Source organism: Dichotomopilus funicola, assembly GCF_033296635.1.
Source record: "Dichotomopilus funicola strain CBS 141.50 unplaced genomic scaffold C8A04scaffold_21, whole genome shotgun sequence".
Taxonomy (NCBI): domain Eukaryota; kingdom Fungi; phylum Ascomycota; class Sordariomycetes; order Sordariales; family Chaetomiaceae; genus Dichotomopilus; species Dichotomopilus funicola.
The window spans coordinates 210,434-227,309 of record NW_026944042.1 but is presented as its reverse complement, the minus strand read 5'-3'; the positions used below and the strand labels follow the sequence as shown (position 1 = coordinate 227,309).

The window sequence follows — 16,876 nt, the reverse complement described above, 5'->3', positions numbered from 1 at the left end:
GGGACTGTCATTAGTTAAATGGTTTTCGATTTTGTCGAACGCAAGAAACTTCGGTTCATGTCCTCGAGAACCCCCCCTTTTTTTGGTGGCTTATGCACATAGTGTATGTACATACTGCGTACATACGGCAGTTCGTGGTTGATGTTAACCTCATCTTCTCAGCTCAACGTCTCGTAAAAAAAGGATCGAGGGGGAACCCCGGTTACAAGGTTATGGCTGTACTGTGTATGCCCTAAAAGAATGGGATGAGGGTGGTCTCAAATGCCATGTATGCATGTCCACATCGTACCGTCAAGTGTCTTTGCCACTCTTTCCTTTCCCATCCCGGAAAAGAGTGGGAAATGGTTCGATACTTGCATAGGGAGAAGAAATTGACCTTACACATCTGCCCATTGGGGCGGTTTAGTCATGCAGCCATACCTCCTTCCTGCCTTCCGAGTCTCGTCTGGAACTCTTCCTCCGGTGAGATGCAACGGTACCGCTGGGAATTCGCAGCCCACTCAGAGACTCGCAAGCGCTGGCCGAATTGGCCAGTCACCGAGCGTGATAGCGCCGGGGGGGTCTCAAGACAAGGGCCCCTGTGTGGCTCCCTTGCTCCCCTGTGATTGCCGAGGAGCCAGTCCCAAAAAGGAGTGCCCAGGTCCAAGGGACTTTTGGCAGGTGGGTCCGCAAGATTCCCATGTTGAAATCAGGAATCCCATCCCCTCCTTGTCTTTCCGACACCCCGCCCCCGCCCATCCTGTTAGGATCGTCGCAGCGGCCGACTAGCAACGGGTCTGGAACAACGCAAGCGGGTAACCAGCCCATCCATGACTGAATACCATAGTATTGAACCGCCGAAACGAATGCCCACCGTGTCTACTATGGACATTACGCATTCGGCCAGCTGGTCCTTCCCCCCAATTCGCGTCATCCCACCATCCATTTTCACTTGGCCCGTTCGTTTTCAACCCGCAATTCCCGTCACCCGCAGCTCATTCACCCTGTTTGTTACCCGCTCTCCCGCTTCGGTGCTCCTACTGGCAGCTCCCCAGCTCCGTTAGGGCAACGTACGACAGCGTTTTTTTTTCTCTCCGCCGTGTTCCAAACCTGGAACGATTTTTGGTCTTCCTCCCCTTCCAATCCTCCTCCTTCCACTCCCGTCTTCCTACGCCCTCCTTACCCTTCCCCCCGTCTATTTTGAATCCGTTTTCCTGGTACAACTCGCCACCAACAATGCGCAGCGCCTCGACTCCGTAGTTCCATTGCTCCTAATATTCGTGAGATCAAATAGACCCTTTCTTCCATCCCCCCGTTAACCCCCTCTTGGCCTGTCCTAGAGCGAGACACCTCTCGATCCCAATTGCCCCGACATATTCATACTGCTTGGGACTATCGCGACCTCCCCACCCTTCCCCCCTCCCCTAGCCCCCCTTCCCCTTTCCTTCTTCTCCCCCGCTTTATTCGTTTATCATGTCGCACCAACGCTCTCTATCGTCTAGCCTCATGGGCTTCATTATGCCCTTAGGCATAGGCACCGCCTCAGAAACGTCCACCCTGCAGGTCTGCTGTTTTCTTTCTTCTTGCCTGTCCCGGCTACTGACACACTAGGCCACTGGGCCACTCAGATGCACCCTGAGGAACCATTTATCCCTCTAGATAACTTGTTCTACTCGTTTGACGATACCATGTCTATGACCCTCGACCCAATCGACACCATCGGTGCGGCCCCTCCCTTCGATGCCCCGCCGAACCATGTTCCAACATCGGCCATCACCCCCGACGAGGGCAACGGCGAACCTGCGGCCGTATACCCCGCGCCTAACGATGAAAGCTCTGCCAACAACCCGTCTCGCGACCCCGTTAGTGCCGGGCCCCAAAAGGACCAAAGCGCACTAACCGAGTTCACAAAGCGGCGTAACTGGGCCGCCAAGGTTATTGAGGAGCTCAAGGACCTACTACACATTTTAGATGCCAACGGGAGGATTAAGCACGTCTCGCCCAGCGCCGAGAACTTGACTGGCTACAAGCCAGCCGAGCTTCGTGACCTCCTCATGCAGGACTTGTTGCACCCGGACGACGTGGGTGTCTTCACTTCGGAGTTGAATGCGTCCATCGCCTCGGGCGCCTCGTTCCGTGTCTTTTATCGCATGAAGAGGAAGGATGGCGCCTACGCCGTGTTTGAGTCGGTCGGCCACGCCCACATCGCGGCAGCTAAATTTGCGCCCAATCCGAACAACCAGACGCCCTTCTGCCAGGCCGTCTTCATGATGGCTCGTCCGTATCCGACTAAGAATGCCGCGCTGCTCGATTCCTTCCTAGAACATAAAATGGAGAACGAGCGCCTCCGTCGTAAGATTGCCGAGCTCCGAAAGGAGGAACAGGAGGAGGCAGAGGAATCCGAGAAGTCGTGGCAGCAAAGCCAGGAGACCACGCCATCGGAAAAAGGCCTGCGTTTCGGCGGAGCGGGTTTCCAGCCAGACAGCCCGGCCGCGGCCCGCGACGCCCGCGTCTCGGCCGATAGTGGCCGCACGGAGAGTAACGCTAGCACTCGGCGGGCTTCCATCGGCAACACCCATGCCGATACCATCGAGATGCTCACTGGGTTGCGTTACCAAGAGGGCGAACGCAGCCACGGCCTTACCACCGGCAACCCCAGTCCAGCTCTCATTACGGGTGACGCTGGCATTGCCATCCCGGTCGACAGGGACCATCGCACTGGTGATAAGAAGAAGAAACTTAAGTTGGCCGAAGAATACGTGTGCACAGACTGCGGTAAGTTGGATATACGCCCGGAGCATGTATATGGGCGGAGGAAAAGAGGCAGGGGCTGACTCCTCTACTTATTACCTTAGGTACCCTCGAATCTCCCGAATGGCGTAAAGGTCCCGGTGGCCCGAAGACGCTCTGCAACGCTTGCGGTCTGCGGTGGGCGAAGAGAGAGAAAAAGAAGAGCGCCGTCACGGGAGCTTCGGACCACGCACCTGCAGCGGCCGATGCGGTGTCATAGGAATTCGCAGGTGCGGTTATCCCCACCCGCATCACAGGTGGCCGACGAAGGGGATGGTGTTCTTTTTGGTGTGGTTGGTAAGTCTTTTTTCCCCTTCTTTTTTTTTTGGCCCGGGTGTCCCACATATGGCGAAGCCCCCATTCTAGTACCTCCGAGCCCTGTGTTTACGGGAGAGAGGTCTATTAGGTTGGAGCATTATGCTAACCGTTCCCGTTTTAGTCGGGGGCTCACAATAAAATTCCGTTATTGTGACCGATTAGACAAACACGAAAGTCACACGCGCGCTTCTCTCCTGGCGAGACGAACTCTCCTTCAACTACAGCCTCGGGCACGGAGAAAGACCATAAAAAATCAAGCGGGAATGGGATATTGGAGGCAGAGGCCATCTTTTTCTATGGATATTACACAACATACACAATTACTTAACTCACACTCGACACACTTCTGGCTGGGGAGGTTACCGGATGGCTCACGCAGGATACGTTTCAGCGCACGATACTTATGACAAGAAACGACCCAAAATCCATTGTATACACTTCCGGGTCTCAATAAACGTTCGGATCAGGTTACAATCATATTTCATACTTGGTGGTTCTCGGAAAGGGGGGTTAAGGGGGTGGACTCAGGAGTGTTTCTTTTAGCAGTTTTTTTGGCGAGGGGCGCTTCAGGCAGGTTGGTATTTCTTTCGCTCTTTTCGACTTCCTTCAACGTTCTTGGAAACATGTAGCATTTTGGGACACCAGTTTTGGACGACCCCTTGCATAAAGCCCACGTTTGGGCTGCATCATCAACGGTGGTGTGTATTTCTTTTTATTTAGCGACGGCCCGGCGTGTTGCCCCAACGGCCGTCTCCTCATCCGCCTTGTCACATGCAGTGGGAGCAGACTGGATGGACGGCGCAATAAAAAAGTTATGCATCATTTTTGTCTTTAGCTTCATCAAGTCCCGTCATTCGGTATTGATACACTACATTGAAACTGTGACCGCCGCCACCACTGGTTGGCTCGAAATGGGTGAAAGCAATTCGCCTCGCTCGTCTCGAGCTAGTGTAAGTTTAGAGATGGAAGCTTGTGCTTGTCCAACTTTGCCCCTCAGTTTAGCTGTTCTGGCGTCACTGGGCCCACACACCACGGCGCTAGCCGCGTTGCCGCGCACCCCGAGTCCCGTCATGCTGTTTGCCCCTCTCTCCTCATTATCCCCTCATTGATGGAGAAGCATTGAACTGTTACCTCTTCTTTCCTGTCGGAAACTTGCCCAACAGAATCTAAGATCTTGAAACCAATACCAAGGAAATTAGTAAGCCAGTCTACTCGCCACCCTGTAGCAGGGATACTTTCCCTGCCAACTTAGAAGCTTGCCAAGCTTGCCAAAGCGTGTTGTGGGACGCTGAGGCTTAGAGGTTCTACATTGAGGAGTCGCAATTAACCCAAAACCCGTGGCAGACGTCGCAGAACCAAAGTATCAAGGTTGTTTGACTTGTCATCAACATGGATAAGCTTCTCGGAAAGGCCGTCGACAAGGTTTTCGGTGACGACGACGACAAGCGTCCTCAAGGTGAGTCGAGTTGGTTGTGGCTGACCCCTCCTTCCACTTACCCCTGACGGCCTACGTAATAGTACCTGTTGCACTGTTGTACTCGCGTGCATACCAGGAGGTGTTCATGGGTTGCTAACAATGTTTCGTTCCCGTGTCTTTAGGTGGCAACGGTACGCATGCCCATACCCCCTTTGCTTCTCGTCCCGCGGGCCTCGTAGTCAGGGTATCGAGAGTCTGAGCTATCTGCCACACACACGCGCGCCCCGCCGATGAGCGGGGGTGACCATTACTCCGGGGCTCCTTCGATAACAAGTTTTTCGTAGTGACCCACGGAGGCGCCTACCCCCCGAGCGGTGGTGCCTCGCACGACGATGACGAAGACCTCCAAGGCGCCGCCTCGGTAGCGGCCGGCCATGCACCCGAGGACCAGGACTTCTTTAAGGACGTTCTAGGGAGCTTGCTGCAGGAAAAGCCCAAGGCACAGATCGGAAATGAGGATATAGACGAGAAGCGTTAGTTTTGCCCCCGTCATCTTTGCCCTCCCCTCCTCCCTATTCCAAGACCACCACCGTCTTGAGGTGCCTCGAGCGGTTATTATTAACACGCTGTGAAACCCAACACCCGACAGACACCATCGAATCCCACAAACAGTTCTTTGGTAGCGGCGACTCCCAGGGCCCGGCCTCGTCCTCCTCCGTGGGCAGCGCAGCCGCCCTGCAGGCCCTGAAGCTGTTCACCTCGGGCGACCAAGGCCAGGCTCAGGGCAAGGGCGGCCAGAACGCCTTTGTCGGGTTGGCCATGGCCCAAGCCGCCAAACTGTTTGACGCCCAGGCGTCGCAGGGCAATGTCGAGCCGGGCGCGGACAAGCAGAGCGCTGTCAAGAAGGCGGGTGAGACGGCGCTGAAGCTGTACTTGAAGAGCAAGGGCGGCTCGGCTGGCGCTGGCGCGGGTGCGGGTGGTGGCCTGGATGGGTTGCTGGGGCTTGCGTCGAAGTTCCTTTGAGCGAGGGCGTCGGTTCAATTCGGGATTCGATGATTTGTTGTGCTTGTCTCGCGCCTTGCGTTGGGATCTCCAACAGGCTGTTAGGCTCGCTATTCCCTTGATGAACCATCGTGCTTTGCTTGAGGGCCGACTTGTTATCATCGGCCCGTCTTGTAGTAAATATAAGAAGCAGAAATGGATTGTGGGGCGTTAGTTCCTCCCAAGGTGCGATAGTTATCACATGCCGGCTTCCTTTGTTGATATTTGTTGTTTGGTTTCAAGTCGTGGAGTTTCGGGCTTTCATCAACCAGAACCCACGCACGCCAGGGCCCTGAACTCTTGGCTTCCTCTTGGCTTTCTTGGCACTAGTGGAAACATGGGCTGAACGATCGTGCCCCACTTTGGATGCCTAGCCGCTGGCCATCTACTGCACGTGCCCACGCGACAACTTCTGTGCCATTCTCCCGCCTCCACTCGAATCCGCGACGAGACGCGCCCTTGAGATCGGCATCGACGATACTCGGGATTTAGTCGTCGGTAGCTAAACGACCCTTGTTGAGGCTCATAGGAACTACTCTCTGAGATAGTAAGCGCGGTAAACAGAGCTTGAAGAGTTTCGCTCCCTTCAATCAAGCAATCAGCCTCCCTTGCCAACCGATATCGCATGGAAGATTTGATTTCACTTGCCCTTGGCCTGGGCTTGTTCCCGTCGCAGTATCATCATGTCTCGGATTGAGAAGCTCTCTATTCTTGGTGTGCGGTCTTTTGGGCCCCAACACCAAGAGACTATCGCGTTCAACACCCCACTCACCCTCATTGTCGGGTACAATGGTTCAGGCAAGACGGTAGGTTTTGCCTTGAGGAGGGGGATCAAGTGGATTAGTTCTGTGCCCATCGTCGCTGACAGTCTCTGGTAGACCATCATCGAATGCCTCAAGTATGCGACCACAGGCGAGCTCCCACCCAACAGCAAGGGCGGCGCTTTCATCCACGATCCCACTCTCGCTGGCGAGAAAGATGTCCGCGCCCAGGTCAAGGTCTCGTTTCGATCGACCGTCGGCGAATCCTACGTCATCACACGCAACATACAATTGATGGTGAAGAAGAACACAAGGTCGCAAAAAACATTGGAAGGCAGTCTGCTGCTTCGCAACAATGGCGAGCGTCACGTCATCTCCACCCGGGTCATGGAGCTCGACAAACTGGCTCCGGAGAAGCTTGGCGTCTCCCCGGCTGTTTTGGACACTGTCATCTTCTGCCACCAGGACGAGTCGCTGTGGCCCATGAGCGAGCCTGCTGCTCTCAAGAAGCGGTTTGACGAGATTTTCGAGGCTATGAAATACACCAAGGTCATTGACAACCTCAAAGTTTTGCGCAAGAAGAAGGGCGAAGAGCTGCGGGAACTGAAGCTGCAGGAAGGCCAGGATAAATCAAACAAGGAGCGGGCAGACAAGGTCAACAAGCTGATGGCTCAGTTGACACGGGATATTCAAGAGGGCCAGGACAAGTGGGACGAGCTCACGGGGCAAATGAAGGAAGAGGAGGCGAAAATCAAGTCAAAGCATGAGCAGGCAAACAGCTTTCTTCGGATCGTGAACGACCTCCAGACGAAAACGGAGAAGCTCGAGTACAAGAAGGAAGCCGTTCAGGAGCTGCGCAGTCGGATTGAAGAATCGTCAGACACGGACCAGGTTCTGAGGAATACGCTCGATGAATACGAGCAAACGATTGAGAAGACAGTCTCTGATCGGGACAGGAAAGCGTCACAATTCCACGAACTTCAAGGGGATCTCAAGTCGTCCCGGGAGCAGCACACGGCCAAGGCGTCCGAACAGGGCAAGCACCAGTCCGACAAGGACAAATATGAGCGCCAACTCGAGACACGAGACCGCATGATACACGAGGCAGCTACTCGCCACGAACTCCGAGGCTACGACGGGGACTTGGACGACCGACGAATCACCGCATTCAACGAGCGGATTCAAAAGGCCTTGAACGACAAGAAACGAGAGCTGGAGCGCCTTCAGCGTGATAACGCTGAGGATCTCGACAAGAAGTCGGCCGTGATCACGGAGCGCGAGAGCCGGAAAGCCTCGCTCATTCGGGACCGCGCATCCGCGAAGCAACGCATCATTACGGTTGGCAAGGAATCGGCCACGATTCAGGGCGAGTTGAGCAGGCTAGATATTGACGAAGGCGCGGAGGCCGTGCTACGGACTGAGATGAAGGAGCTCGAGGGCAGGATGGAGACTGCAAGGACCGAGGAACAAGGAGCTGACCTAGATACGCACATCAAGAAGGCCAACGACGATATCTGGAACCTGGAAGCACAATCCGCGAAACTGGCGCGAGAACTCGTCGAGTGTACGAGGCTGGCGTCCGAGCGGGCCCAGCTCGATCTGCGGAAGAAACAGCTTTCGGAACGGCGCCGGGAATTGGACATTCTGAAAAAGACCTGGAGTGAGCCGCTTTCTGCTCTGATCGGCGAGGACTGGCAGCCAGAGACCATCGAGTCCGAGTTCCAGAACGCGCTCAAACTCCAGAACAGCGTCGTTGCGGAGCGAAGGAAGCAGAAAGACGCTACCCAGCAAGAACTGAAGCAGGTCGAGTACAAACTCAGCAACGCGCGAGATCGACAGAGCAAACTCTCGACGGAAAGGGAGAACTGCAAGCGAGCGGTCATGAAGGCACTTAAGGATGTGCGGAACCCCGACTCGCCGCCCATCGAGGACTACACCAAGGAGCTGGAGAGCATCGAGACCGAGCTTAGCCAAACGGAGACGGACTTGAAACTGTACGACGAGATGAAAAAGCATTACGCGAGCATCAAGGATCGGGCCGTACGGTTCAACAAATGCTACTACTGCGAGCGGGATTTCAAGGACCAGCAGACAGCCAAGTCGAAGCTCCTGGACAAGATCGCAAAGAAGTTGACCGACGAGGATAAGGAGGAGTTGATGGAGGACCAGGTTCATTTTGCGGAACAGATCAAGACTCTCAAAGCTGTGCGCTCACAGTACGACAGCTACCAGCGCCTGGAGGCAGAGCTCCCGTCAATCACTAAGGATATCGACTCGGCTTCGTCTCAGAGGGAGGAGCTGGTCCGTCGGCTGGAAGACCAGGACTTGGCTTTCCGGGAAGCGGAGGAGAAGCAGCAGGAAGTCGACGGGCTCGGGAAGAACGTGCTCAAGATATCACAGGCACATAAGGACATCATCGAGGCCGAGAAGCAGGTGGAAAGGTCACAACAGTCGTCAAGCGTCTCAATGCGAAGTCCCGACGAGATCAACGAGGAACAGACGGCCTGCGCGGAGCAGACGCGGGCTGCCCAGGCCAAGCTTAGCAAGCTCACCAGCGAGAGGCAGCGGTTGAAGGACCTCGTCGGGCAGCTGGAGGTGGAACGGCTCGAGCTGAGAAACAAGATCAGCACGGCTGCCCAACAGCTGGAGCGGAAGAAGAATCTCCAAGAATCCATCCGCAAGTGTAAAGAGGAGCAGCTGCAATTGCGAGAGACCATTCAGGAAGCCGACAAGGAAGTAGAACGCTTAGAACCAGAAATCGCGAGCGCGCGTGCTGCGTTGGAGGAGGTGCGTCAGCAGGGCAGGGCAAAGGAGCAAAAGGTGGCTGAAGAGCGAGACGGGATTGCCACGACGTTTAGCGAGCTCAAGATGGTCAACACCGAGATTCAGGAGTACCTCGACCGCGGCGGCCCTTCCAACCTGGCCTCGAACCAGCGCGCCATTGCCACCTTGGAGTCCGCCATCGCGAACCTCGAAAGCGAGATGAAGGATTTGACGGTCCAGATCAACAAGCTCAACAAGGAGATTGACAACAGCGATGCTAAGAAACGAAACATCGCAGACAACCTGACCTACCGCAAGAACCTCCGCGAATGCGACACGCTGGAGGAAGAGATTGCCGAGCTCGAGTCACGCAACGCCCAGGAGGACTACGACCGCCTCACGCAAGAGGCACGGTATCTCGAGACCCGCCGGAGCAAGCTGACCGCCGAGCGCGAGCGGCTGGTGGGGACCCTCACCACCAAGGACAGCGAGTTCAAGCGGCTCGATGAGGAGTACAGCATCGAACTCAAAGACGCCAAGGCCAAGTTCAAGGAGTCCCACATCAAAGTCGAGACGACCAAGGCAGCCATCGACGATCTCGGCCGCGGCACCGCGGCGCTCGACCACGCCATCATGCGCTTCCACTCGCTCAAGATGGAAGAAATCAACCGCACCATCGGCGAGCTCTGGCAGAGCACATACCAAGGCACCGACATCGACACGATCCAGATCCGGTCCGACGTCGAGGCGGGCGCCGGCTCAGGCACGGGCAAGCGCAACTACAACTACCGCGTCTCGATGGTGAAGGGGGACACCGAGATGGACATGCGCGGGCGGTGCAGCGCGGGCCAAAAGGTGCTGGCCAGCATCATCATCCGTCTGGCGTTGGCCGAGTCCTTTGGCGTCAACTGCGGGCTGATTGCGCTGGACGAGCCGACGACGAACCTCGACAGTGACAATATCCGCAGCTTGGCCGAGAGCCTGCACGGGATTATCAAGGCGCGCCGCGCGCAGAGCAATCTGCAGTTGATTGTGATTACGCACGACGAGGAGTTCTTGAAGCATATGCAGTGCAGTGATTTCTGCGATGATTTCTATCGGGTGAAGCGGGACGAGAAGCAGAATAGTGTGATTGTGAGGGAGAGCATTACCCGGATTATGGAGTGAGGGAGGGGCCTTTTAGCGTGATAATTTGGGGCTTACTCTAGTATCTCAGGGGTAAAAGAGGAAGGAATCTAGGTCGTTTTGGTGTTTTGGGGCTACGTCTGCATTGCAATAATACAACATATCATCCCACAACTCGTCAGTCGGTCAGTACAACAACACAGTGCACCCGCTTCGTCTTCCTCAAGAGGCTGTTGTGGTCTGTCTTGGCTATTGATTCGTCTCGTATCTCATACCTCGTTGGATATATCCCGAATCCAGACATTGATGAAAACACACCACTGAGTCGTGAACACAAAAACCCAACAACCCCACTCCATCCGCCCCCTTGGTCCCAGAAAGAATCCAAACTACCTTAACACCCTACCTGTATGTACAAGGGATACAGGGTAAAATCAACAGGCAAGCGCTGGACAAGAATACAACAGTACGATGAACTGCAAACCATCCCCCTTCTCTCGGCCTCGCGGGCCGGCTTAGGTCCCGGAACCCAAGGTACTAGACTCATCCCCATCTTTGCTCGCTTTACTCTCACCCTCTTTCGCATCCTTAACCCCATCACGCTCCCCCTCAGCCCCGTCCTTCGGTTCACCTTCCTGAGCAGGCGCGGGATCAGCAGCACTCGTCTCCTCGCTAGCCGCAGCATCAGAAAGGACCACGTCCCCTTCCGCGTCAACTTTCTGAGGCGAGCCAGAGTCAGGGTCGGGCTTTTCATCACCATCACTACCAGTACCGCTGCCGTCACCGTCGGCTCCCTCCCGCCTCCGTTTCACTGGAGATTCCGGTTCAAGCGCATCGCCGGCCTCGCGCTTAGGACTTTGCGCGACGAGATCGGCGGGGCCGCCTTCGGTTGTGGTACTGCTACTGCCGGCTCCCTCTTGTGCCGGTTGTCCTGCGGCTGTTTCTTCCTGTTCTGATTGTTGCTGCGCAGGGCTTCGCCCGACAGCGGCTTCCACGTCAATTCCCTGTACAACCATGGGACTACCGCCAGTACCAGCGATGAAGTTTGCGGTAGCGGCGCTTTGCGGGCCCGTGTCGGCCATACCGATTTCCCCCGGTCCGCGGGCATGGGGAGTTTCCTCTGCGGCCTCGTCCAGCTCGCCGCCCTCGGTCATCGTAGTGTCTTCTTCCTCTGCTGTTGTTGCCCCGGTTGTGGTGTGATCGCCAGGGTCGTTTTGTGCCGAGGTTTGGGCTTGAGCCTGTGCTTGCGCTTGTAGTTGCTGTTGGTGCAGTTGCTGCTGCTGTTGTCTGTTGATTTGGTTAAGTGGGACGAGACCAGCACGCTGTTCTTGACGTAGTAACTCTCCCTGGGTCACGCTTCGCTGGGTAAGCAGGGCCATACCGGTGGCGCCGGTAGACGGGATGCCATTGACCGAGACGGAAACGGTCTCGATGCTACCCATACCGTTCGGCCCCTCGATCGTCTCTGTGCTCTCGGTCCGCACTCGGCCCTCAATGTGGGAGCTTTGCCGTTGTTGCTGTTGTTGCTGCTGGTGTAACGATTGGCTATTGTCGCCACTCGATGATAGTGGGGATGAGCCACCCGTCTCGCTGCCGTCGTCGCTTCCCCCGCCGTTCGTCCTGCCACTCAGCCAGGGGATTGGCGTCAACAGGGCACCGCCTAGGGCTTCGTCCGACCCGACGTTGTTAGCTGCCGCTATGTCGATGGACAGACCTGATGGGCCGCCGTTACCAACGCCATTAGCCAGGAGGGACATGGCGCCCACGTCGGGAAGGGCCGGCGGGAGAGGGTAGATATTTGCGCCGCTCGTTACGTGCACCACACGATCGAGCGCGTGGAGATAAGGCACGAGGTGGCGATAGTGTTGTTTGGGGTGCAGAACCAATTCGGAGAGTCGCTGTATGGTGTGTGGCGGGTATTGGGTGAAGTCTGTGCGGAGGACGGATAATATTTCGTCGAGAATATCGGCAATGGGCTTCGGGAGACCGGTAGTGTTTGATTGTGTTGCGGGAGCATCTTCGGTTCCTCGCGTGTTGACGCCCGTGTTTCTAGCAACGGCAGAGGGGGATGATGGGTCGGCATTTTCCTTGTTTGTACCTTGGGATGAGGATATCTCTGTCTGTTCTGGAGCTTCGAAAGGGTCCGACGAAGGGAGAGGGGCGAGAAAGCGGGGGGAGGCGGGTCTTGCGGGCTGCGAGAAGCCACTGAGGTTGGGGATGGAGAACTCGGTGTGCGCAGTCTGAATTCGTTAGCCGATAGTACATCCGTATATGTTCCAGCGACCAATCCTTACCTTCTCGATGCGCGCTAGAATAACGGGGAGTAAATCGGGCCAGGTCGAACTGAGGCCAAGGAGGGTCAGTCTGTCATGTCTTTGGTCACGCGGGCTGGATCGCGCTCACTAGTCCATTGACCCATCTAATGCGGCCTTTCTCAAAATATCATCGGCACTTTCTGTCTCCATTTCGACTATATTGGGTGGTGATAAACGCTAGTGTCGGTGATGGTGATGTTGGTGGGGGTGGATGCGATTTGGAGGAGCTTTGGCGCGTGTGGTCGGCTGCAAAACCGCGTCAGGGCCCAGCCGAGGGCCTTGCGCGGTCCGCTGTGGTGCTGTTACACTGGGCCGCCGTTTTGAGCCTCTAACGTTATAGCCCCACTAAATTCCCGATCCGCTAACCCATCATGACCGATTCCATATTCTCCCTCGCACCGCCAAAACTCCCTAGGCAATCTACATCTAGTGTAGTCATGTGTCTAGTGTATGACAGTTTGGACGCTCTGGCCGAGTTCTTCTTATCGAATCTCCATATTGCCTCCTTTAAAATTTCTTCAAGTGTGTACGCTAACATGTTCGTAAAAGCTTGTCTTGGGCAAATGAAGCCGCGTTTGCTTGCTCAAAGCAACCTGCGGCCGAGAATAGCAAACGATCGACCGCTAACTTAGCTCGCACGCTGCAGGACGGCCGTCAGCGATGATCCGCTTTCGCCTGCGGCAGCTTGTCCAGTCAGTGCCAGTCTTGCCAGTGTCGAGACAAACCCCGCCAGCTTCGAAATGGGACCCCTCCGATCGTTCCTCAAGGCGGAACAAACGAGAAACAATTTGCACAGGAAAAACTAGGCGATTGCAGACTCCTATTTGACCGCAAGAGGACAACACAGCAAGTAGATCAATCCTGTGCCTCTGCACCACTGCACCTCTGGCGTCATCTCACTCAAGGAAAGAAAGTCCGAGTCAAGGAAAACATCCCACAATGCGGCCAAGCATATATGCAGTTTGCCTGAAGCCCTACGGCGAGGATCCGGCCCACATGCCTAGCCCGGCCCAAGCCCGTATTATCCAGGGTCCATCCAACCCGCTGTGAACCCGGGGGAGGGGCTGGCATTCGGCAAAGATGGGAACATCGTCGCCCGGCTTTTGGGACCTATGAAGAGGCAGATTAATAGGAGAGAGGGTTAAAGGAAGCTCTCGGCGGAAAGCTGTCTTGCTCTCCATCCCGGAATGAATGCGGTCAACGGGAGCGTGAAGACCCGTTCGGTTCGTCCGAAGGTCATTTGTATGAGCAATCAACCCATGGAACCAACCACAAAAGCCTTCCAGATGTCTGGGCTTCCCTGTGCCGACAAGGCAGTCCGCCCGTGTGGGGCCGGGCTGGGAAGGCGGAATGCGAGTCCCGATGTGAAGGCGTGGTAAAACATGAGAGAGGAAAAGCAGCTCGGGCATTAAGCGTGCATCTGCCAGCCGGACGTCCTGTTGTTGAGTTGGCTGTGTTGTTCAGCGCCATGCACGAGAGACAATTCGTTAGTTACTGCGTAAGGAACGGCATCCTTCTATGGCTTTGTTGACGGCCTTTCCGGGTTCTTGAACTCATTGCCCAGGGCTGGGAAACGTTTGCATTCCAGAAACGGCCCTGTGGAGACAGTACAGTGCTTTTGCCTTTTGGGTGTCCCCAACACCCCCGACGAGTAAAATTGACAGGACAAGAGCTTACGGCTCATCATGCAAGAAACGAAAGACACGGCCCGGCCACGAAACGGGTTCGAGAAAAGTTATGGCAGAATCGTGAGCCCATGGGGAATCATTGTGTCTTGATCACTGTGTAACTACTAATTAGCTAACACAAAGAATTGACGTCAACCGCGAGTCTCGAACCAAGGTCTATGGGCTGCGCAGTCTTGCACAGCCTCGAAGCGTTTTGAAGCTTGGCTTTGGCTGGGGGAGGGCTGAGAGATGGGGAGAAACTAGCCCCTGTTTGGCACCCCGGTCGTGCTTTCCTCACTGGGCAAGTTTGTCCTTCTGCAACATCCACTCTCTCATCCATTGCAGATGCCCATTTGTGCTGGGCTCCCTCTTCTTTTTCTTGACCCTTCGTCGTCTGATCATTTATCAATTCGCAAATCCTTCGGGAACCGAGCAATCGCCAAACTACGTTCATTCGTTTTGTTTTTTCTGTTTCTCGTATTTACCGATTCCACCTCCAACTTCCTCCGGACTCACAAGCCGAATCTGCCGCTTCCGAGCGGTTTTACTGCAACGCTTGGCCGTTAGACTCCACAAATTGCAAGTTGCAACAGAGCGTGTCCGAAAGCCAGTCCTGGTGAGGCTCGAACATCGCAGCTTCTCGGCGTGTTTCAGCCTGCTCTCCGATCCGCTAAATTCACTCACCATCCAACCCCTTTGACGCAACAGCACCTGTCGAACCCGTCTCTACTCGTTGTAACAAGTCCGATCGACATTCGGTAAAGAAGCGCGCGCCCCAACGAGCGTGTTCCAACGACCAGTCTCTGGAGAGGAGTTTGTCGCAGCGGCTGCCCCTACTGCCACTCACTTGCCGCCAGTTCCCGACGGTTTTCGTTCTTCCCCTCTCCACATCCAACACCAACTAGACAGCCTCCTTTCAGCCACCAACACTATCGCGACTGCGACGACCAACAACGACCGGCAGACGGTCGGCAACGACGAAAGGAGCGCAAAACGAGGCGGAAATCGAAAGGGAGTGGTCGGTTATACCTCGCTCCCAACAACTGCCCGTCCTGGATTCGCAACGAGAAGTTCGCCGGTCGTACCTGGCCGGCTCCCAGCCCATTTCTAGCTTCGACGGAGCCTACTCGAGCCCGCACTACCGGGACCACACCCCCATGATGGCTACCGCTGTCACGCCCGGCGCGGCACGCAAACCAAGCCTCTTTTCATCAGAGTTCCTTGCCTCAAAATGGGCAAAACTCTTTTTCCTCGTCGTCGGGTTGCAGGCTCTCATCTGCGTAGCATTTGAGTCGTACGTTGATTGCATTCCCCTCCTCGACTGCTGACTCCTCCTTGCGCGACCCCCTCACGACGCTGGAATCTAATTTGTGCACAGATACGTATTCGGGAGATTCCAGTTCAGTCTTTTATTGCAAGATGCCGACATCAACGACGCCCTCAAATCGCAGTACCGCACGATCCCGACGTTTTTGACCCTTTTCATTTTCGGTTTCCTTTACATCCTGCTGCTCACGTGGGACGCCCTGCGACTCAAGAACACCATTCAAATCATCGGCCTCTGCGTCGCGAACCTGGCCATTTTCGTTTACGCCATCCTCCAAATCGATCAGATCAACAACTCCATCGCCCGGCTGCTCGGTGCTGGCGCTCTGAAGCCAGATGAGGATGACCGGAATGTGTGGGAGCTGTGCAAACCCTTCCTGATTGCCGTCCCGGCCGTGAATGGCGTAATCACCATCCTCATGGGCGTTATCGCCTACCAGCTATACCGGGAGTTCGCCTGGGATATTCTGAAGCAGATTGGTGCCGACTACCGGATGAAGAAGCGGTTCCTGCACTACCAGGTAAGGTGACAATCAAAACTCGTCACCGTTCGATCGTTACTAACAAGGGGAATGCTTAGATTTACATCGCGCTTCTCAAGTTCGATTTCTTCTTCTTCCTCGGGTTCACTGTACAGTTCCTCGTCATCGTCAACGGCCTCAACGAGGTTGAACTCGGCCTCCACATCGCCGCCATTCCCATCACCATTGCGATTCTGCTGTGCGCTGCCTTCTTTACCCGCCACGAAAACCGCATCGGTGTGTGCTTCGTCATCCTACTCTACTTTGGCGGCCTCGCCTACTTCTTCTTCAAGCTCGTCCGCATCTACCAGCCTGGCTACAGCCGGGGCTACGACGCTGTCCGCCGGTCCCTTACTGCGTTCGCGGTTCTCACCATCGTGCTCATCATTCTGACCATCACCAATGCATTCATCTGTATGAATAACTTTGGCAACGGGCTCAAAGCTCACATCCTCAAGCCCACGGGTCCGGATCCGGAAAAGGAGGACGCCAACTCGTACCAGCTGAACGACCAGAAGCCGTCTCTACCAAGCCGCATGACCATCGACTAAATATAGAGGGCTGTTTAGCTGGGTGGTGGTATTATAAGGGAGGGAAAATACGGGAGGGTTTAATAATAAAATGGAAGCCACCCGAATCAGGGGAAAGGACCGCGGGCATTTTCTCGCTGGCGAAATATAACGAAATTTACGACCCCGGAGTCTGAAGCAATTGCGATACCAAAGTCAGAGGAAAGATCAAGGAGACATAGGAACTGAGCAAAGGGATTTTCATATCGGTTTATTTTTTTTGGGTCTATTTTTGTCCCATTGCATCTCATTTCATACGTTGCCATCCAGGCCCTTCGCGGCCG

At 55.3% G+C, this 16,876-nt stretch overlaps 5 protein-coding genes across 5 annotated transcripts; 4 read left to right on the top strand and 1 right to left on the bottom strand.

The window, feature by feature from the left end:
- Positions 1–1,452: 1,452 nt before the first annotated feature.
- Positions 1,453–2,989, top strand: C8A04DRAFT_36344 (uncharacterized protein; the record flags this gene model as incomplete). Its single annotated transcript, XM_062783496.1, has 3 exons — positions 1,453–1,542; positions 1,608–2,754; positions 2,835–2,989. 3 exons carry the CDS (start codon positions 1,453–1,455, stop codon positions 2,987–2,989), a joined length of 1,392 nt encoding a protein of 463 aa, XP_062638147.1.
- Positions 2,990–4,476: 1,487 nt separating this feature from the next.
- Positions 4,477–5,527, top strand: C8A04DRAFT_27499 (uncharacterized protein; the record flags this gene model as incomplete). Its single annotated transcript, XM_062780310.1, has 4 exons — positions 4,477–4,543; positions 4,687–4,695; positions 4,849–5,037; positions 5,154–5,527. 4 exons carry the CDS (start codon positions 4,477–4,479, stop codon positions 5,525–5,527), a joined length of 639 nt encoding a protein of 212 aa, XP_062638146.1.
- Positions 5,528–6,228: 701 nt separating this feature from the next.
- Positions 6,229–10,236, top strand: C8A04DRAFT_11241 (AAA domain-containing protein; the record flags this gene model as incomplete). The annotated part of the gene is made up of 3 exons (XM_062776895.1): positions 6,229–6,351; positions 6,424–8,346; positions 8,413–10,236. The coding sequence occupies 3 exons, from the start codon at positions 6,229–6,231 to the stop codon at positions 10,234–10,236; spliced, it is 3,870 nt and encodes a 1,289-aa protein (XP_062638145.1).
- A 473-nt stretch (positions 10,237–10,709) lies between these two features.
- Positions 10,710–12,659, bottom strand: C8A04DRAFT_27497 (uncharacterized protein; the record flags this gene model as incomplete). Its single annotated transcript, XM_062780309.1, has 3 exons — positions 10,710–12,434; positions 12,489–12,537; positions 12,598–12,659. 3 exons carry the CDS (start codon positions 12,657–12,659, stop codon positions 10,710–10,712), a joined length of 1,836 nt encoding a protein of 611 aa, XP_062638144.1.
- A 2,677-nt stretch (positions 12,660–15,336) lies between these two features.
- C8A04DRAFT_36341 (uncharacterized protein) lies at positions 15,337–16,574 on the top strand (the record flags this gene model as incomplete). The annotated part of the gene is made up of 3 exons (XM_062783495.1): positions 15,337–15,470; positions 15,555–16,023; positions 16,083–16,574. The coding sequence occupies 3 exons, from the start codon at positions 15,337–15,339 to the stop codon at positions 16,572–16,574; spliced, it is 1,095 nt and encodes a 364-aa protein (XP_062638143.1).
- Between the last annotated feature and the right edge of the window lie 302 nt (positions 16,575–16,876).